The 22,372-nt window shown below is 37.9% G+C and overlaps 1 protein-coding gene across 1 annotated transcript in view; it reads right to left on the bottom strand.

The window, feature by feature from the left end:
* Positions 1-22,372, bottom strand: part of LOC102857539 (A disintegrin and metalloproteinase with thrombospondin motifs 20-like) — a 280,569-nt gene that overhangs the window by 78,553 nt on the left and 179,644 nt on the right. Inside the window, exon 28 of the mRNA XM_006888233.1 lies at positions 1,389-1,556. Coding sequence (XP_006888295.1) covers positions 1,389-1,556 — 168 coding nt within the window. The remainder of the gene's footprint in view (positions 1-1,388; positions 1,557-22,372) is intronic.

Below are 22,372 nucleotides of genomic sequence, written 5' to 3'. Positions count from 1 at the left end.
CCCTCCCTTCCTCCCCAACATTCCACAACAGTATCATCATTAATAAAAACATTTAAAATAAAATAAAAAAGAAAGATAACATATATGAACTTTCTTTAAAAAGCAGCCATAATATAAAATTGCAGCTCAAAAAAATAATTAGTAGATAGTGGGCTTGTTTCCTATTGTCATAAATTAAAAATGTTGGATAATGAGATAGTCAATAAATGAGAAAATGAGAAGTGTGTAAAAAAAAAAAAGGAAAAGAAAGAAAGAAATATCAAGCATATAGCCCCACTAAAATTAGGCCTTTTCATATTATTATTTCTATTTACTCTGGTTTTGTTCCTGAATTTCACTCTAATAATTTTCAATTTGAAAGAATGTCTCTACCCTATTGGAATTGTGAGTTTTCTTTCTTGATTATGCTAAGCTGGTAACAATCGTTATTCTTTTGCAGACTGAGTTCTCAGCCTGGATCTCATCTATGAATCAATTTCATTTTTGTTTAGCTTTGCCACATACGTTCACTTTACCCTTAGCGTAGCCTTTGCTGCATACCTTCATGACATCCTAACTCTTGACTCTAGTTACAATCCATCTGAAAGGTGCAAGTACCTTTTCTAAGATGTAATCTTAGCTCAAATATAAGACATAAGTGTAGAAAAAGGTAACCATTAGATCCATTATTGTAAGGATATATTATAATAATTAGTAACTCTCTTAGTATTCAGCAGCAAAGTTTCTTATAATGTTTACATTCATAGATAACAAAATTACTAATTTGGTATTTAACAATAAAACCCAGTTGCTATCAAATCTAATCTAACTCACAGTGTACAAGAGGTTAATATGGTCAATTGATAATCTAAAGATTGGAGGTTCCTTAGAAGAAAAAGACAGATCAACTTTAAAAAAAACCAACCAACCAAACAAACAAACAAACAAAAAGCAGCCATTTGAAAGTCAATGGAACGCAAATCTGTAGGTAAACGGTAACACAAATGGGGTCACTATTTAACTATGTTGTTGTAGTTGTTTACCATCAAGCCAACTACTACTCATAGTGATATTATGAACAATGGATCTAAATCCTCCCCTATCCAGTGCCATCATTCTCACCACCTATCAAGTGTGTGTGTGTGTGTGTGTGTGTAAAAAAAATATATATATGTAATTTATACACACACACACAAAAGAGATGGTGAACCCATTGTTACAGTCGCTGTGTCAAAATATTTTAGTACTGTGCAGAATTGATTCAGAGCATCCTTCAAAAGAAAGTACAATAGGGTAAAGCATATTTTAAGGCAGTCAATTTTGTCAAGGATATTGAAAGTATAACAGGCTGAATTAGAATTTCTGTTTAATGCAAAGATACATATGTAATTATAAAACATATCACATACCTCCTTCCATTTATTGGCTTTCCATGAAGGACATCTACCAGATCTACATGCTTTGTGAGTTTGTGGTCTCCGTAGATGACTACAGTTCTTTTCTTCTAATTTTCTTCGGAAGTTGTCAATGCAAAACACCTCACGTTGCTTTGTACCCTTTCCACAGGAGGTTGAGCACTAGACAAGAAATATGAATCTCATTTATTCCTTTCATCCTGGTTATCTTAAATTTCTATTCAAGCAGCACAAAATGAAATAATAAAAACATCAATGTACTTTATGTAGAAACAAAGTTATTAGTATTTGTCAGGGATAAGAGTGAGCAAGCAGTAAGAGTATTTTTGCTCAGAATGCATTATTTAGAGTATATTCATAGTGGTGGTATAATTTGTAAAGAAAGAACTAAAATGTTTGCACAACATGAAGAATGTAATCAATATCTTCAAAGTTGACATGTAATATTGTGTTATTTTTTGTGTTATTATAATAATATTAGCACATTGCTTTAATATTTTCATTTATTTCTAAACCCAGGATGACATGGATTGACACAGTAACTGAGATAATGTGGATAGGTGTGTGGCAGACGGTGAGACTAGCTCAGGATATAGCAGAGCTCAGAGCTATTGTACATAGTTTCGCTATGAGCCTCAGGTGACTCAATAATACCTAACAATAACAACAACATAGGTGTTGTTAGTTAGATAAAATTGGAAATTTTACATTTTCCATACTGCTCTTAAGCTGAAATTGGCATTGTCTCATAAAGATATTCACCCATTCAAACAAAAATCTTGATTTCCTATGATATGCACACTTCCAGCACAAAAATACTGCACAAAGTAGATTGATTCCTTGTAGATCTTCTGGGCTTAATGACTATACTAGCTGCTGTTACCATTCATAATTCCCTAAAACTTATTTTCAATTTCATATGTATAATTACCATCCATCTACTCATGTTGTTGTTGTTGATTGTCTTTGGGTCAAGCACGATTCATAGCAACCCTATGAACAAAAGGACTGAAATCCCTCTACAACTATCGACATTTATCAAAGTTCATGGAGTTTGCGGAGGCAAGTTGTTTAGGAAGTGGATGCCACTCCTGCTTCCAAACCTGTCATAGAATGTTATTGGTTGAGATGCCTGTGATGCATAGCAACCCTGTGTACAGCAGCTCTGAGCCCTTCTCTTCCAGTTTCACTAATTCTGGCACACAAACCCCCATTACCCCAGGCACTGTATCAATCTATCCCATCCAGGGTCTTCTCCTGCACTGTTCTCCCACCTTTCTAAGATTGATGTCATTCTCCAAGGATAAATCCCTCCTGGCCATGTACCAAAGTAAGAGAGGAGAAGCTTCAAAATCCTAGCCTCCAAGAAGAGACTTGGTTTCACCCTCTCCAAGAACCATTTGTTTTCTTGGCCGTCCTTAGTATGTTCAAGACTCTTCTCCAGTACAACTCAAAGGCATCTATTCTTCTGTCATCCGTAGTCATTGTCCAGCTCTCTGAAACATAACAAGTAATTGAGAATACCATGGCCTAGATTAAGCTCATCTTTGTATCCAGATTGACATCATTGCTCTTCAGCACTCTGAAGGGGTCCATGACTGCAGATGTTCCCAATGCAATTAATCTTTTTACTTCCTGACTGTTGATGTTAAGAGTGTTGATTGTGTATATAAGTAAGCTGTAATTCCTAACAACCTCAATCTCTTCTCCATCTATTATGGTGCTTCCAATCGGCCCAGTGGTGAGAATCTTTGTCTTCTTTATGTTAAGCTTCAAGCCATATTAAAGACTATAGTCCTTGACCTTTTGCAGCAAGTGCTTCAGGTCTTCTTCGGTTTCAGCAAGCAAGGTTGTGTCATCTTCATATCGTAGTTTGTTAATGAGTCTTCCTCCAATCTTTATGCCACACTCCTCATAAAGCCCTGCCTCCCAAATGATCTGTTCTGCATATAGATTGAAAAGATATGGTGTCTTTGTCTGTTCTCTGGCAATTAAGCAGCAACACCCTGATGGGAGTAAGCACAATGGAGATACATCACTCCAGGAAAGGATCAGAGAGTCAATCCAGCTCAATTTTATTGGAAACTTCAGAGCACTTATATACAACCAGATAAACAGAAAGACAGGATAGGGTGGGCTTACAGATGTGGGATATGTGCCTTCGTTAGGAGAACCTCAGCCTCGTGCAGACCACTCTCAGTTCAACAGACACGGCAGCCATCTTTCCAGGTGGCATGCTTTCTCAATCTGGCACATCCAAACAAAGGGGAGCTTTCTCTACCCTGTATTAAAGGCCCTTGAGAGGCTTGCACTTATCTGGAATTTAGGTGATCTGTCCTGGCCAGAGACCCTCCCTTCCTCCCCAACATTCCACAACAGTATCGGAACAGGATGCATCCCTGACAGACTCCTTTCCTTATTTTGAAACATGCAGTGTTTCCTTGCTCTGTTCTGAGGACTGCTTCTTGGTCTAAGTTTCATATAAGCACGATCAAGTGTTCTGAGATTCCCATTTTCCTCAAGGTCAGCCACAATTTATTTTGATCCATATAGTGAAATGTCTTTGCATAGACAATGAAACACAGACATTCTTTTGGTACTCTCTGTTCTCTGCCAAGATCCATCTGACATTGGAAATAATATTTCTGGTGCCAAGACCTCTTCTAAACCCTGTTTGTATTTTGTAGTTCTCTGTCAATGCACCGTTCAAGTCTTTTCTGGATAATCTTCAGCAGGATTTTGCTAGTGTGTGATATTGGTGATGTTGTTTGATAATTTCCATACTCTGTCTGGTCACCTTTTTATGTAATGGAAATAAATATGGATCTCTTCCAATCAGTTGGCCAAGTATTTGTCCTCCAGTTTCCTTGGCACACCTTGGTGAGCACATGCAGGACAGAATCTGTTTGCTGAAATACGTCAATTGGTGTTCCATCAATTCCTGGGACTTTGTTTTGCCAAGTCCTTCAGAGCAGCCTGCACTTCCTCCTTCATCACCATTGCCTCTTGATCATATGTTGTTTCTTGAAATTCTTCTGTGTCAGTCAATTATTTTTGGTAAAATGACTCTATATACTCCTTTCATCTTCTTTTAATGCTTCCTGAATCATTCAATATCCTGCCCATAGAATCCTTAAGAATTGTAACTCATGGATAGAATTTATTCTTCAGTTCTTTCAGCTTAAGAAAGTTCAGCCCTTTTGATTTTCTGACTCCAGCTCCTTATACATTTCATTATGATATTTTGCCTTGTCTTCCTGAGCAGCCCTTTGAAATCTTCTATTCAACTCCTTAACTTTATTTCTTCCATTTGGTTTGGCTACTCGGCACTCTAGTGCAATATTCAGTCTCTTCTGACATTCATTTTGGTCTTTTCTTCCTTTTCCTTCTTTTTAATGACTTTCTGTATTCTTAATGAACAAAATTCTTTATACCTTCCCACAGCTTATTTGGTCTTCATTCATTAGTGTTCAAGGCCTCAAACCTATTCCTGAGTTGGTTTTTAAATCCATGGGATGTAGACTGGAGGTCAAATTTTTATTCCTATGGACATGATTTAACCTTCTTGAGTTTTAATTTGATCTTGCTTATGAGCAGTTGCGGGCTTTTCACAATCAGCACTGGACTAGTTTTCACAGCTTATATTGAACTTCTCCAACTCTTCCTTCTACAGATGTAATCAATCTGATTCCTGTACATCCCATCAGGTGAAATCCATGTGTATAACCTGTGTTCATAGTTCATTTATTTTCCCACACTGGAATATTTCGGCTATCATAACACACACAAAAAGGTGATTGTTGTCGAGTTGCTTGGACTCATAGCAACCCTATGTACAACAGCCCTAAACTCTGCTCTGTCCTGTGCCAATCGTACTATCTCTGATACACCCATCCTGATTATTCCAGTCACTGAATCAATCCACCTCATAGAGGGTCTTCCCCTCCTACGCTGTCCCTTCACCCTCCCAAGCATGATGTCCCTCTCCAAGGACCTGTCCCTCCTTACAGCATGTCCAAAGTATGTCAGATGAAACCTCAGAATTCTTGCTTCCAAGGAACAGCCCGGTTTTACCCTCTCAAGGATGAATCTGTTTGTTTCCTTTGCAGTCCATGGTACCCTCAATACTCTTCTTCAGCATCAGAGCTCAAGGCATCAATTCTCCTTCTATCTTTCCTAGTCATTGTCCAACTCTCTGACACATAGCAAGTGATTGCAAAGAACATGGCCTGAATCAGACACATCTTAGTCTCCAGAGAGACATCATTGCTCTTCAGTACTTTGAACAGGTCCCTAACAATGGATTTTCATATAGCAATACGTCTTTTAATTTCCTGGCTGTTGGTGTCAAGAGTGTTGACTATGGAGCCAAGCAAACCAAAGTTGTGAACAATCCCTATCTCTTCACCATCCATCCTGATGCTGCCAATTGGTCCAGTGGTGAGAATCTTTGTTTTCTTGGTATTGAGCCTCAATCCATATTGAAGGCTGCAGTTCTTGACCCTCTGCAACAAGCGCTTCAGGTCCTCCTCAGTTTCGGCAAGCAGGGTTGTGCCATGTGCATAACACAGATTGTTGATAGATCTTCCACCAATCCTGACGCCACTTTCCTTCTCATAGAGCCCAGCCTCCCAGATGATCTGTTCAGCATACAGGTTGAAAATGTATGGAAACAAGACACATCCCTGGTGTATGCCCTTCCCAATTTTGAAGCATGCAGTGTTTCCTTGTTCTGTTCTAATGACTGCCTCTTGTTGTAAGTATAGGTTTCGCATTAGCATGATCAAGTGTTCTGGAATTCCCATTCTTCTCTGAGTCAGTCACAAGTTTATGATCCACACAGTCAAACACCTTTGCATATCACTGAAACACAGATAAACATTCCTCTGGTATTCTGGTATTATGATTAGGAGAGCAGAAACTTAATGTTTTGAAAAGTAAATTTAACTAATGGGGTTTTTATTAAATTTTAAAAATAACTAAAATGTCATTAAGACATAGATGAAACATCTTGAAACTGTTTGTCAGTCTGTTGTCATTTTATAAGCCAGGACACAGTGTAGTGTACTCTGGTATCCAAAATGAGCTCTGCCACTAGTTGAGTATTTTAGGCTGAAATCAATACCTATATCTATATAGGCCTCAATATCTATACTAACAAATGGACATAATGACACCAATCTTACAACTTTTATGAAGATTAATGTAACAAAAAAATATTAAATTCTTAATATATCTCTATTAAGCTTGGTGAGTGCTAAATAAATATTATATTATTAATCAAACTTTTTTATCCTCACATAGTCTTAGAGAGAATGTTGACACTTTTCAGCATGATTTTATACCAAGGAGGTTTTAATAAAAACCAAAGACATGAATTCCAGACAACCTCTTTTATTCTTCCAAGACAGCTATTGACATGTGGTTTTGTTTAGAAATATATATTGAGCTCTGAAAACATTTGATAATGTGCTATATATTTATCTATATTATGTGTTCAAAGATTAATAGACTATTTAATACTACTAGATGTTTAAAATATTTTTAACTTTAAAAACATTAACTATTTCAGTTAGGTTTCTCTTTCATATTATTTCGATCATGTAGGAGTTTAAATGAAGAGGCTGTAAATCGCCTAAGAGGAGATTGTCCATCTTTCCCCAACAAGAGCTACTATTGTTGTTGTTGTTGTTAGGTGTCATCAAGTCAAGTAGGACTAATAGCAGCCCTGTGAACAAAAGATTTGAAACCAGTCCTGTCCTCTGCCATCCTCACACTTCCTGACACACAAGAGCCCATTGCAGCAGTCACCTTGTCAGTTTACCTGGTTGAGGGTCTTCCTCTCTTTCACTGACCTTTCCCAATATCATATCGCTCTCCAAAGAATAGCACCTCTTAGCAATATGTCCAAAGTATGTTAGGTGAAGCCTCATAATTCTTGCCTCCAAAGAGCACTCTGGCTTCACCCTTTCAAAGACATATCTATTCATTTTCTTGGTCATCCATGGAATGTACAGTGCTAGTCTCCAACACCATAGCTCAAAGGCATTTTTCTGTCATCCTTATTCATTGTCCTTGTCTCAGATACATAGCTAGAAACTGGAAAGCCCATGGCCTGAATGATATGCACCTTAGTCCTCAAACTGACATCACTCCTCCTCAATAATATGGAGAGGTCCCTAACTACAGATTTTCACAGTGTAATGTGTCTTCTGTTGTACACAGGCCATGGTCTTCGCAATCACCTGTTATGCATCAGAGAGTTGGACAATGACCAAGGAGGATAGAAGGAGAATTGATGCCTTTGAGCTGTGGTGCTGGAGAAGAGTATTGAGAATACCATGGACTGCTAGGAAAACAAATAGATTTGTCCTGGAGAGGGTTAAGCCGGGTGGCTCCTTGGAGGCAAGGATTCTGAGGCTCCGTCTAACTTACTTTGGACATGTAGTGAGGAGAGACCGGTCCTTGGAGAGGGACATCATGCTTGGGAGGGTGGAGGGACGGCGCAGGAGAGGAAGGCCCTCTATGAGGTGGATTGATTCAGTGACTGGGATAATTGGGATGGGAGTGTCAGAGACAGTGCTATTGGCACAGGACAGAGCGGAGTTTAGGGCTGTTGTACATAGGGTCGCTATGAGTCGCAGGCAACTCGACGGCACATAACAACAACAACATCAAAAATATGTCTTCTTATTTCCTGACTACTGGTACCAAGGGTGTTAATTGTGGATCCCAAGCAAGATGAAGCTGTTGACGGTTTCAATCTCCTCTACGTCCAACATGATACTGCCTATTGGTCCATGGTTAAGCATCTTTATTTTCTTGATATTGAAACACAATCCATACTGAAGGCTGAATTCCTTGATTTTCTGCAAAAAGTGTTTCGATTTCTCCTCACTTTTAGCAAGCAAGATTGTATCATCTGCATAACAAGTTATTGATGAGTCTCACTCCAATCTTGATGCTACTTTCCTCTTTACAAAGTTCAGCTTCTCAGATCATTTACTCAGTATATAACAACAACAACACATAGTTTGAGCAGATATGGCACAGAATACATCTCTGACACACTCCCTTCCCATTTCCAAACCATGCAGTGCTCCCCTGCTCCGTTCACACAACAGTCTCCTGATCCAGCTGTAGATAAGTTCCTCAAGAGCACAATCAAGTGCTCTGGAATTACCATTCTTCTCAATGTCAGCCACAACTTGTCATGATCCAAACAGTCAAATGCCTTTGCATAGTCAATAAAGCACAAATACACATTCTTCTGGTAATCTTTACTTTCAGCTAGGATCCATCTGACATCAGCAATGATATTCCTGGTGTCACTGCCTCTTCTACTCCTGCTTGAACTTTTGGCAATTCCCTATCTATGTACTGTTGCAGCCATTTTTAAATGATTTTCAACAATATCATGATATCAATGGTACTGTTTGATAATTTCCTCTTCATCTGGATCACCTTTCTTGAGAAGAGGAACAAATATGGACCTCTTCCATTCCGTTGGCCAGATGGCTGTCCTCCAAATTTCCTGGCATAGGACTGGTGGGTGCATCCAAGGCTGCATCTGTTAATTGAAGTATCCCATCAATCCCTGGGGCCTTATTGTTTCGCAAATGCCTTCAATGCATCTTCCGCTTTCTCTTTCATTACCATTGGCTCCTGTTCATATGGTACTTCATGAACTTTTTCAGTATCAATCAATTATTTCTGGTACAGTGACTCTGTGTATTTCCTCCATCTTCTTTTGATGTTTTCTGGGTCATTCAACACATTGCCGATATGGGTAAACTGTTTGAACATTTTTTAATTGTGTTAGCAATCAAATGTAATCTATTAACTGTATCTAATCATTTACAATCAGCTGTGGTGAAAGCCTATGTGTGGACAAACAGGATCTGGTGGGCGGGCCTTGGTTTAACAGAGCTACTAGTAGCTCCAAACCACCAGAGGGGTGTGCTTTTGGTTTTTGCAGTATGACTCCTTAGAGACTAGGCTACAAGAGCTCTGTTGTAATACTATAAACCATTTGTGTATGCAGTTCATTTAGCTAATGAGGCCAATGACCTGGTGGAGGGCCTTTCTAACTAAAAGTCAGTTGGTTGGGCCCTAAGTCTCCAGTTTGGAGGCTGATGTGTGAAGCAGTTGATTTCTGGAAGGTGGTTTCTCTTGTTTTGGTTGAGGGTCAGTGGAAACTGTTTGGTTGTTTTTTATTTCATTCACAATTGTGTGTGAGCTGATTTGATTTAACTAATAATGAGCTATGGGCTGGAAGCCTCTTGTTTACAGTCAATCAGGAACTAATGAAGAGCCTTTATGTTTAAAAGTTGGCTGGGCCCTCAGGTGGTCCTTGAGCCTGTTTGGGATGTGCATTCTTCTAAATGGTATAGCATTGGTCTGTCAATTTACTGTATGTACTCAGGTAATTTGGGGTTGCTGTGATGCTGAGCCCTGTGTCACTGGTGTGTCAAATGCCATAATGGTTACCCATGGTAGATAGTGTTTGGTGGAGCTCCCAGATTAAGACAGGCTAAACAACATGCCTCTGGAAATTCTATAAACTTAGAGAAATGATGATAGTTATAGAATAGAGTTCAGGTCTTTTACTCATAGGGTTGTATGAGTCATGCTCATCTCAATGGCACCTAACCAGAGTCAGTTTTATTGCTAGCCCAAAAGTAGTGTTTCTCTGGAGGTTGAAACCCACTAGTCATAGCACAGAACAAAGATAAGTGATCTTCCCCTGCGCTACTTACAGTCTGTGGAAACCTCCAGAGGGTCAGCTATCAATAAGTTCTAGCTCTATGGCAGAGTCTGAGTTTTGTCTGACACTTTGTTCTTATTATCTGAGCTGTTTTAATCTTCCTCTTTTCATTTATAATTTTTGCATGCCAGTTATAAAGCATTTGATTCTACAACATTTTCTAATTGGTCTTCATAAACTGTATTAAATATATATCCTTTCCTCATACTGGCCTTATCTTAAAATTTTCCTATATCTCTATTCTTCCTGGTCTCTTTTCCTGGGTACTACCCATGCCTTGTATTCATTGTTCAATTATCAAAGGACATATTTTATAGGGAAAAAAATCCCCAAATCAAAACATTACAACAACAAAACAGCAGACTTTTTTTTTTAGTATCAAGAGTTTACTACAGAGTATCCTGACAACTTGCATACATATTCTTATTAATGAAATGCTATTTTGCTCCTTAGGTTCACATTATCTATTATCACTTTTTCTCAAATTGTAACATTTTGAACAAAGGAGGCATTTATAACCTCTCTTTTAATCCATTTTAAAATATACTGAGTATTGACAAGATATAATATTGCTAGTATATAAGAAGGGTGGAAAATTCATTATTAAATTATTAATTTCATTGATGAGTGCCTACTGTATGGATCACAGTAAGGTGTAGCTAACATTAAGGGGAATGGGCATTCCAAAATACTTGATTGTGCTCCTGTAAAACTTATACCCAGAGTAGAAAGCAATTATTCAAACAGAGCATAGGAAAATTGCATGGTTCAAAATCATAAAGGCAGTGTTCCAAGGATGTGTCCTTTCTCCATACTTTTTCAAACTATATGTGTAACAGTTAATATGGGAGGCTGGACTTTATGAAGAAGAATGTAGCATCAGGATTGAATGAAGGCTCATCAACAAACTGTCATATGTAGATGACACAACCTTGCTTCCTGAATCTGAGGAGGAATTGAAATGTTTGTTGCAGAAGGTCAAGAACTGTAGTCTTCAATATGGACTGCATTTCAATATCAAGAAAACAAAGAGTCTCACCACTGAACAAATTGATAGCATCATGATAGATGGAAAAAAGATTGAGATTGTTATAAATTTCATCTTACTCAGCCATTCAATGAACACACTTACACCAGCAATTAGGAAGTCAAAAGATGAGTTGTTTTAAGAAATTCTGCTGCTAAGGACCTCTTAAGAGTGCTTAATGGCAACAATGTGAGTCTAGAAACTAAGGTGCACCTGATCCAGGGCATGGTCTTGTCAATCGCTTGCGATGCATCTGAGGGCTGGGCAATGACTAAGGATAACAGAAGAAGAACTGAGGTCTTTGAGTTGGGTACTGAAGAGTATTGAACACACCATGGACTGCCAAGAGAACAAACAGTTCTGTCCTGGAGAGAGTGAAGTCAGATTGCTCCTTGGAGGCAAAAATTTTGAACATACTTTGGGAATGTTGCCAGAAGAGATCAGTCCTTAGAAAAAGGACATGAAGCTTGAATGGGTAGAGACAGCACAGGAGAATATCTTACAGGAGATGGATTGACGTAGTGACTGTGACAATGGACACAGCTATGTTAGAAATAATGTGACTGGCTCAAGATAAGACAAGATTCAGAGCCATTGTTCATAGGGTCTTTATGAGTCATTGTAGACTCAGTGGCACATAACAAATGTTGTAAATAAATACAGATTCATTAAACAATATTTCTTGATTTTGCTGTTTATTCTTCCTCAAAATATTTATAATCTAAAGAATATTTACTATCTATAAATTCAATATTAGCTTATCAAAAACTAATAAAAGTAATAACAATAATACTAGACACTAAAGACAAAATTATAAAATAAGTTATGATAGTATTAATAAATTTGTGAGAAGTAGCCGTTTCTTTCTAAGATACCTGATAATTGTTAAAGTAAAGGTAGTTTTCCAAATCCGTTTTGAAGAAGCAAGGTTTTTGATGGACAAAATAGATGACCTTATATGTTTGCTTAATTATTCTAAGCTATACTTTGCCCATGCATCTGTCTTTAAAAACATATCAATTTTTGTTTTGAGTGTTAAGAATCAAAGATTCTTTGAATAAACTCATGGAGATGCAGCAAATTATTAGTGTTTATGATAAGAAAGATGATCTATTGTGCAAAATAAGAAAAAATAAATTAATTTCCAGATTCAACTTTAGAATTCAGCAATATGGTGTCTCTCTAGAACTGAATGAATACCATACGCAAAGTAAATTGTCAAGCTTAAAATCATTTACTACAAACTAAGCAGTGTCTCCAACTCTATTTAAAAATACATGTGATCTTTGGTCATTTCTCTTTTTGTTCTACTACTCTGTGACAAGACTATTAATAAAAAAAATATGGTTTCCATGATTAAGAACTCACAATGGCTTTATATTTTTTGTAGCAAAACAAAACTTATACTGTCCTTACTGTCTTGGACCATCAAATTTCAGCTAACATATCTTTCCAAATCCATTCGCTGTTACTTTTCAGTAAGTAACTATTGCCCTACTCAGGCATAATATGATTCCTATCTCTTTAATGTGACATTTCACTCAACAGACATTTTCACTCAATAGCTAAGTCGTATGAATTCCTCTGGTGTCAAATCACTTCCTCTGGTGCTTTCTAAATTTTGTCATGAAAGCATAAGTCAGTCCCTTCCCTTGGGTATATACTTGTCAATTTTTCACTACTCTGAACTTTTATGAGCTCCACTGTGTTTTTAGCACTTCATCATTTTCTATTTGTCACATGATAAATCTACCTGCCTTCGAGAGTGCAAGGGGCTATTAGATCGCTCATGTCACCCACAAACTGGCAGGTACAAGAAATATCAGCTGATGAATGATGCTGTCCTTGATGCAAACAATTTTTGTTTTTCTTAAACCCAAAATACAATAAAAATGTTAATGCCTAACTTATATTTATTTATTAACACAGCCAAAATCCACCAGGGAAGACAAAAATATAATACCAAAGAATTGAAAAGTAAATCACCCTTTTGTTACACTTTTAAGGCAGAGCTCTCTCTTTCTCCAAGATCTGACCTGAAATAAGCCCATTATTTTATCATATTTGATGAATTCCATGTGGGAATTTCTCTGAAGTGAAAAAGAGCATGTTAAGCAAAGAATTGTGTTTTAGTTGGAATGAGGCAGTCATAAACAACTAATGAAATGCTGTCCTCCTCCTTTCAAACCACAATAGATTCTGGGTTGTAAAAATTCCACCAAATCATCCATTTGTCTGGCGTGTTCAAACAGGGATGTTCTTTACTCGGATCCCTAGCAGTCTTTTGTTTCTATATTTTATATCCCTTATATCATCATATTCCCTCGAGGTTCTACTAATGAGGCTATATAGTTCATTTCCAGCATTCCTGTTAAAAAATTATTTGCTGACCCAAATAAAAAATTATTTGTGCATGATCCAAGCCATGATGTTTGTAATTGCTTTACATACATCTGAAAGTCAGACCATGAATAGGGATGGCAGGCAGAAGAAGAATCAATGCCTTTGAATTGTGGTGTTGGTGAAGAGGACTGACTAAAAAGAAACAAATCTGTCTTGAATGAAAGGTAACTAAAGTGCTCCTGATTAAAAGTTGTGCTCTAGAGTGCAAAGATGATGAAGCTTTGTCTTACTTACTTTGGCTGTTCAGTTAGCAAAACGAGAGGAAGAATCTCAGTGAGAGATTGACATAATAAGTATCACAGGGCTTGAGTATGGCAGAAATTGAGAGAATGATGCAGGATAGGGCAAAGTTCAGATCTGTTGTTTACAGGGTCACGTTGAGTCACAGTAGACTGATGACAACTAACAACCTGTCAATAACACAACCCTTAGGGAGCTCTGGTGGCCTAGTGAATCAAGAACAACTCTTGATGCTTCCAACCCAAAGGTAGATGGTTTGAATTGATGACTCTGTGGGAGACAAATAGTCAATTCCCTCCCATTAAATATATAACCTTGGAAAACCCACTAGATTGTCACTATAAGTCTATTCCAACTTGACAGTACATAGCAACATAGCCTAATATTTATTAAAAATGTTGTTCAGAGTATTTCATAACACTTGCATAGATAAAATCTATTCACATTATTGCATGTCTGCCTAATTTTAGCACATGAGAAGCTATTTGGATTTTTTATCTTTTTAACTTTTATTAGTTTGTGTACGTCACCTTTTATGTTATTGTTGTTATGTGCTGTCGAGTCACCTGTGACTCATAGTGACACCACATACAATTGTTCTGAAGCCTCCCCTGTTCTAAGCCAGTCTCACTGACTCCAACATACCCAAGTTACTGTCTGTATCAATACATCACATCCCAGGTCTTCCTCTCCTGCACTATCTTTACACCCTTCTATCATGATGTCCTTCTCAAAAAATGTGTCCCTCCTGGCCACATGCCCAAAGTATGTGAGACAGAATTTAAAAATCCTAGCCTCCAAGAAAATCTTTTATAGAACACAAATAATTTCTGACATGGAAAAATTAAGTAAACATACAAATAAGCTGAACTGAGAATGTTAACAACTTTAGTTTGCTTGGCTGCACAGTCAACACTCTTGGCACCAGTAGCCAGGAAATTTAAAAGACGTATTGCAATGGAAAAGTCTGCTGTTAGGGACCTCTCTGAAGTACTGAAGAGCAACGGTGTCTCTCTGGAGACTAAGGTGTGTCTGATACAGGCTATAGTCTTTGCAATAGCTTGTTATGCATCAGAGAGTTGGACAATGACTAAGGAGGATAGAAGGAGAATTAATGCCTTTGAGCTGTGGTGCTAGAGAAGAGTATTGAGGGTACCATGGACTGCTAGGAAAACAAACAGATTTGTCCTGGAGAGGGTTAAACCGGGCATCTCCTTGGAGGCAAGGATTCTGAGGCTCTGTCTAACATACTTTGGACATGTTGTAAGGAGGGACCAATCCTTGGAGAGGGACATCGTGTTTAGTAGGGTGAAGGGACAGCACATGAGGGTAAGGCCCTCTATGAGGTGGATTGATTCAGTGGCTGGGGTAATCGGGATGGGAATGTTGGAGACAGTGCGATTGGCACAGGACAGAGCAGAGTTTAGGGCTGTTGAACATAGGGTCTCTATGAGTCGCAAGTGACTCAACGGCACATAACAACAACAACAACACAACAACCACTCATTATATAAAATGAATCTGTTTAAGAAAAAGCTGCATTTTAAAAGAAATCCAGAATATGTTAGTGTCACAAATGTAATAGAATAAACAGAGTTTTTCAGGTTGACTGTTCCTTTCAATTTCAAGAATGAAAATTGGAACTAATTAGTCCCCTCTAATTTTGTTAACTTTGGAACAAGTCTGTTCTTGGTTTTAGAGAAAAATTGTATATAGAAGAAGATTATTTCTTAAAATTGAGTTGTGGTTTACATTTTGTTTGTTTATATAGTAAGGACACTACAGTAAAGCATTGATTTAACTTATGCATTCGTTTCTGGTTGATTTATTCAAAAGGCTTAAACTGGTAAGCAAAATAAAATAAGGAAATCAAGTTTATTTTGTTCAGGTCTAGGGAATAAAAAATCTTGGGGATATTGTAGGCTTCTATAAACTGTTTTGCTGACTTGGCTCTGTATTCTCTCTGATAGTAGTAGGAAATAATTTTTGTCACCCTAATTGCTATTAAAATACTGACAATTAACTATTATACTATATATTAATCATACATTTACTGGACTTTCTGTAGATTTCACAAGTTAGGTAACAATAGAGAAATTCTGTAATTTCATTGAACAACTGTTTTTCCGAAGTGATAATGATAAAGGAATACTACATTATATAGACTTTTAGATAGACATGAGGAGTGGGGTAATTTTAATACAGAGAAGTGGCCAAAGAAAATTCTAAAGAAATTAAAATTTAGATTTTATAAGATAATATTCAAATCAATAAAGAATAGTTTCATTTGCTTGGCTCCACAATCAACATTTTTGGTACCAGCAGCCAGGAAATCAAAAGACAAATAGCACTGGGAAAATCTGTTGTCAGGGACCTCTCCAGAGTACTGAAGAACAATAATGTCAGTCTGGAGATTAAGGTGTGCCTGATCCAAGCCATGGTCTTCAAAATTACTTGCTATGCATCAGAATGACTAGAGATGATAAAAGGAGAATTGATGTCTTTGAGTTGTGGTTCTGGAGAGAAGTGCTGAATATACCATGGACTGCTAGGAAAACAAATAGGTTGGTTTAGGAGAGGATGAAACCCGGCTGATCCTTGGAACAAGGATTATGAAACTTCGTGTGACATACTTTGGGAATGTTGAAGGAGGGGCCAGTTCTTGGAGAAGGACATCAGGCTTGGGAGGGTATAGGGACAGTGTAATAGAGGAAGACCCATAATGAGATGGATTGACTTCATGACTGAGGTAATGAGGTGGATATGTCAGAGACAAGGAGGCTGGCACAGGATAGAGCAGGGTTCAGAACTGTAGTACACAGGGTCATAAAAAACTTGACAGCACTTAACAACAATAACAACCACTGCAAGGAACAGAGAGGATTCTATTAAAAATCACATTTACTATATAAAGGACAATCTTGAAAATTTCTTCTAGATGCAAAAGGAACCGTGGGAAACAGCACAGAGAAGAGTGAATGGAGGGTCCTATGTGAATTTGGCTTCCTCATTCCCACCTGAGGGCTGTTGGGTAGACAATTTCCTTTTTCCTTACTCTTCACCCATTTCATTTCCTACATATTCAAGAGTAAGTTGCAGTTTCATACTCTCAGCAAGACTTCCTTCCCTGTCAAACCCAGACAAGATTAAATATGCTTCATAGAAATATTTAGTCACCTTTTTTCAATATATCTATGACTATATGGTCCATCACAGCAACCATTAGTTACCTCTGTACAGTAAATGGACTGACCAGTGATATACCATTTAGAAGAATGTTTGGGAAAAAACAAACAAACAATTGAAACCAGGCCTGAGGGCCGCAGGTTAAAATCACCCACCTTTGGCTTGGTAGCATAACTCTCTATCCACTAGGCCAACAGAGCTCTCTCTATGATTCACAGCAATTCTATGAACAACAGATCTAACCCTTGCCCTATCCTATGCCAGCCATCCTCACAATCCGAGACACACTCAAGCCCATTGTTACAGTTACCATATCAATCCACCATGGTGAGGATCTTCTTTTCTTTTCTGACCTACCCCTTCTTTCAGCATAATGTCATTTCCTAATGACTGGAAACTTAACTGTTGATTATTGCTGTTAAGTACCATAAAGTTGTAAAAGACTCACAGCACCCTATAAACAAAATACCTGAAAAATTCTATAATTTTTATTGTTTCTCTAAGTTCATAGAGTTTCCAGAAGCAAGCTATTTTGGAAGTGGATGAGACTCCTGCTTCCAAGACTATTTTTTTTAATTCTTTTTTTCTTTTTCTTTTAATGAGAGTTTACAGACTTTGGATTTCCATTCATTAATTGTTGCACACTTTCCTTCCTGTCCACCCCTCGCCACAGTACACTTTTATCTTTGAAATGTAAAAAAAAAAAAAATCTCTCTTTCATTATTATACGATTTTCCCCCTCAGTCCACTCCACTGTATAGCTTTCATTCTAGACTCTTGTCATGACAATAATATTTAATCATATCTTCCTCCTAAACAGTTCTCTCCCTCATATGTTTCAATTGATAAATAATTATTTATCCCCTCTTAGTTTCCCTCCGACTCCAATTTCAGATCTGCTTTACAACAATGGTTCTATGCAGTATTTGTCCTTTTGTGACTGAGATATCTCATTCAGCATAATGTCCTCCATAGTCACCCATTTTGTATAATCTTGCATGAGTTCCTTGTTTTTCAATGCAGCAAAGTATTCCATTATGTGACTATACCACAGTTTCGCTATCCATTCATTTGTTGATGGGCACTTGGGCTGTTTCCAGCTCTGCTATTGTTAACAAAGCAGCAATAAACATGGGTGTGTATAAATCTCCTTGGGTGGCAGTTCTGGTTTCTTTAGGGTATATTCCCAGTAGTGGAATTGCTGGGTCAAGAGAAAGCACCATACTGCCTTCCATAGTGGTTGCACCGTTTTACACTGCCACCAACAATGAATAAGGGTTCCAGTTTCTCTGTAACCTTGCCAGTATTTGTGGTTTGCTGCTCTGTTAAATTTTGCTATTCTTACTGAGGGGAAATTATAGCCTTTTAAACAAATGATTTTGGCAAAATTGGTAATTATCTGTAGAAACGTAAGCAAGATCCACACCTCACTTGATACACAAAAATCACCTAAAAGTGGATCAAGGACCTAGGACTAAAACCAAGGACTATGAACTTCATTAGAGAAAAGCTTGGAAGAACTCTAGAAGCCCTAATTCACAACATAAACAGTCTTCCAAGCATCCTGAAAATCCTACAACCAGGATAGGATAGAATAGATGAATGGGATATTCTAAGAATAAAATCTCTATGCACATCAAAAAACTTCTTTAACAGGGTAGAAAGGGAAGCCAGAGAGTGGGAAAAAATATTTGGGTATTTCATAATGACTTGTCTGATAAGGGACTGATATCTAGAATTTATAAAATACTAGAGCACAACAACAAGATAAAAGAAAACAACCCAATTGAAAAATGGGCACAGAATATGGACACTTCACCGAAGAAGACATCCAGATGGCCAATAAACACATGAAGAAATGTTCAAAGTCCCTAGCTCTAAGAGAGATGCAAATCAAAACAACTATGAGATATCATCTTTCCAAGCCTATTTTAATCTGGGACCTCCAACAAACACTGTCCACCAAGGGTAACCATTGTCGCATTTGACACATCAGTGTCACAGTGCTTAGCATCACAGCAACAAGGACTGTTCAGACCTTTGTTCATAGGGTCGTTATGAGTTATCTACGACTCAATGGCACTTACTTAATAGTAATAAACAATAGTTAAGCTTCCAGTCATTAGAGAAAATACATCATAATAAGAGAAATGAAAGGTCAGAGAAGAAGATCCTCAACACCATGGATTGATACAATGAATGTAACAATGGGCTTGAGTGTGTCTCGGATTGTGAGGATGGCTGGCATGGATAGGGCAAAGGTTAGATCATAGATCATAGTTGTTCATAGAATTGCTGTGAGTCATAGAGAGAGCTCTGTTGGCCTAGTGGATAGAAAGTTATACTACCAAGCCAAAGATGAGTGATTTTAATCTGTGGCCCTCAGGCCTGGTTTTAATTGGTTTGGGTTTTTTTTGTTGTTTTTGACAAACATTCTTCTAAGTGGTATAGCACTGCTGTCAATTTGCTGTACAGTGGTAACTAGTGTTTGCTATGATGCTAAACACTGTGACACTGATGTGTCAAATACAATAATTGTTACCTATGGTGGACAGTGTTTGGTGGAGCTCCTAGATTAAAATATACTTGGAAGCAGGAGTGGCATCCACTTCCTAAATGGCTTGCCTCCATAAATGCTATGAACTTAGAGAAATAATCAAAGTTATACAAGAGTTCAGGTCTTTCATACATAAGGTCACTATGAATTGTCTACAACTTGATGGCACTTAAAAACAACAACATTTGTTCTATGTCTGTTTTCTCAACTAGACTACAAACTTTATGAAGACAGGGAATGCAGCTGTGGGTTGTTCCAACTACAGGGAAGTGAGAAAGAGAGAGTGAGGGAACCTCTGATTAAAGGAAGACCTTGTGGAATATCTTAATGCAATAACAGAAGTAGGGTAAAAGTAAACTGACCTGAATTTTAGTAAAAACTGAATTTTAAAAATTCAAGAAGATCCATATTTAAATTTTTAGCCTAGAAATTGTAATTATTCACACATGCTCAGGCCGAAGGGAAAAAACAGACTGCTGAATAGGAAACGAAACCAGAAAATGTCTCAGCTGGCTGCCTACCAACTTCCTGCCTGCTTTCTGGACAAATTATCCATGAGCCTACTCAACTGCGGATCTAAAACTCCTCCTCTCTCACCTGCTCAAGGGCATTGTTTTAGTAATTGTCTTTCTTTTTCTAGTGTTGTTGATGTTGTGTACTGTCAAATAGGACGTGTCCTATAGCTGACGGTCCAATGGGTTTTCAGGATCAGTACCACCGGAGGCCGTTCCTATCAGCATTAAACATTCTTCATTAACCCATCTTAAAAGGACAATGATAAAAATGTCCATTAACCTTCACTTACATACCTACTTTCTGCTCTTTCCCCCCGTCTTCTTGCTGAATGAATTTTTTGTGTTTTGTAGTGGGTTTTTCTCCCCTGAATTGCTTGTGCCCTGGTATAGCCCTTAAGCAGTTGCTCAACTAAAGGTGGGTTCTCCCTCTGGTAACTTCAATCCACCAATTTTTTCACAGGAAAAAAAAGATGGGCAATCTCTTTCCAGGTGATTTGCAGGCTCCTCTGGAGAGTCAGGTGTGAATCAGTTCCCAGTTGAGGGCAAGGAGAATTGAAATTCCTCTCCTTCAATTTTCTCTTGAATCCAAGGTAGTTAGGATTTAGTCTTGACTGCTCCATCAGTTCTAGTCTTATCAAGGTCACCAGTGAGCTCCATGCTGTTGTGGTTGTGTACCATCAATGCTGAACCTACTCATGGCTGATCCGCTGGAGGCTGTGAATCACACAGCAAGAGAGCGCCCATCTTCCTCCTTCAGAGCAGGTGGTGGACACAAATTGCTTTCATTTGAGTTGGCAGAGCAACTCCTTCCAATTAAGCCATTAGGGCTCTCTAATGAACTCCCTACTAAGTCAGGTTCTCAGTCCCCATCTGATTTAGCCTGTTTGCAATCACTCTCTTACACTTTCTCGCTTCACTTCCAGAAAACTACAGTCTAACCCCTCATTATTACTGTGACAGGCACATCTGCAACTCTCTTCCTCATCAGGCTCCTACAGCCACTGTTTCTTTCCTGGTCCTTGAGCAAATTGAGCTTGCCCTTGTATGCAGAAGTTGTATTTACACAGAACTCTTAGCTGTCCATATGACTGTGTCAGCTCTCGCTTTGTCTCATGCTTTGAATGAATGTCACTTTATCAGAGATGCCTTCTCTTTTTTAAATTTTTTTATTTTAATAATTTTATTGACCATTTACAGAGGTTTGGGATTTCCATTCATTCATTGCTACACTTCCTTCCTCGCCCAGCACCTCCCCGCCCCCAATTTGCTCCTCTCTTTGAAAAGTAAAAGAAAAACTCCCTCCCTGGTACACAACCCTCCTGCACCCCTCCCACCGCCCCAAGTACATTCCACTATGCATCCTTAATTGTGGACTCTTGTGATAACGATAATACCCTATTGTACCCTCCTTCAGCCCTCCTAAGAGAGTAAATTGTCTTCAAAGTAAACATATGAAAATGAGGGGAAAAAAACATGGAAATCTGATCTAGGAATGAAGAGAAATGAAAAAACACAAGACTAAAGCTCTACTTATAACTGTGATTTACCATAAAAACTGACTCCAAGAGAACTCTCCAACGGGTTTTTAGATGCAGTAAACTACGTGGGAGGAGATTGCTCATCTTTCTCACTTCGTGCTACTGATGGATTTGAACAGTGTATCTCTGAGTAAGGAGTAACCACCAGAGCTCTCCTACCGATAATTAAACACAGAAAACATGTTAACTTCGTCATTTTCAAAAACCATTTAATTACAAGTAATTAATATGGTATGTTTCTAATTAGTGTTTTTAAAAAATACACATGTATGTGTGTGTAAACCAGTAAACACTAATTTTAAAAACTGCTATTTCTGGGTACTAATGTTTGCAATAAGTATTTCTGAAATGAATGCTTTTCTGTTTTTCTTTTCAAGGTTGTTTGCATTTTTCCAAGAAAACTATTTATTGTTTGTTTTCAAGCATATGTAAAAGAATATTTAATAACTACTTGATAGATTGGGAAATAATATGTGAGTTAGAATGTTTTCCAAATTACACTATTCGTGGTATGTTTTATTTTTATTTTAATTTTTTTATTTTATTATTTTTGTGTGCGTGTACCGTCAAATCAGATCTGACTGGTACTGGAGGAGATTGTCCCTCCTTCCCCCGCAGAGCATCTGGTGGATTCGAACCGTGCGCCTCTGGGATTGTAGTTGCAGCTCCTTGCCACTAAGCCACCAGAGCTCCCCTAGACCTGTACCATTTAGAAAAATGTTTCACCAAGAACAGTTAAAGCCAA

The sequence above is a fragment of the Elephantulus edwardii genome, unplaced genomic scaffold, assembly GCF_000299155.1.
Source record: "Elephantulus edwardii isolate Elephantulus edwardi_28Jun2011 unplaced genomic scaffold, EleEdw1.0 scaffold00065, whole genome shotgun sequence".
NCBI classification, from domain to species: domain Eukaryota; kingdom Metazoa; phylum Chordata; class Mammalia; order Macroscelidea; family Macroscelididae; genus Elephantulus; species Elephantulus edwardii.
The sequence above is the reverse complement of the archived record's forward strand: the minus strand, read 5'-3'. Positions and strand labels throughout refer to the sequence as shown.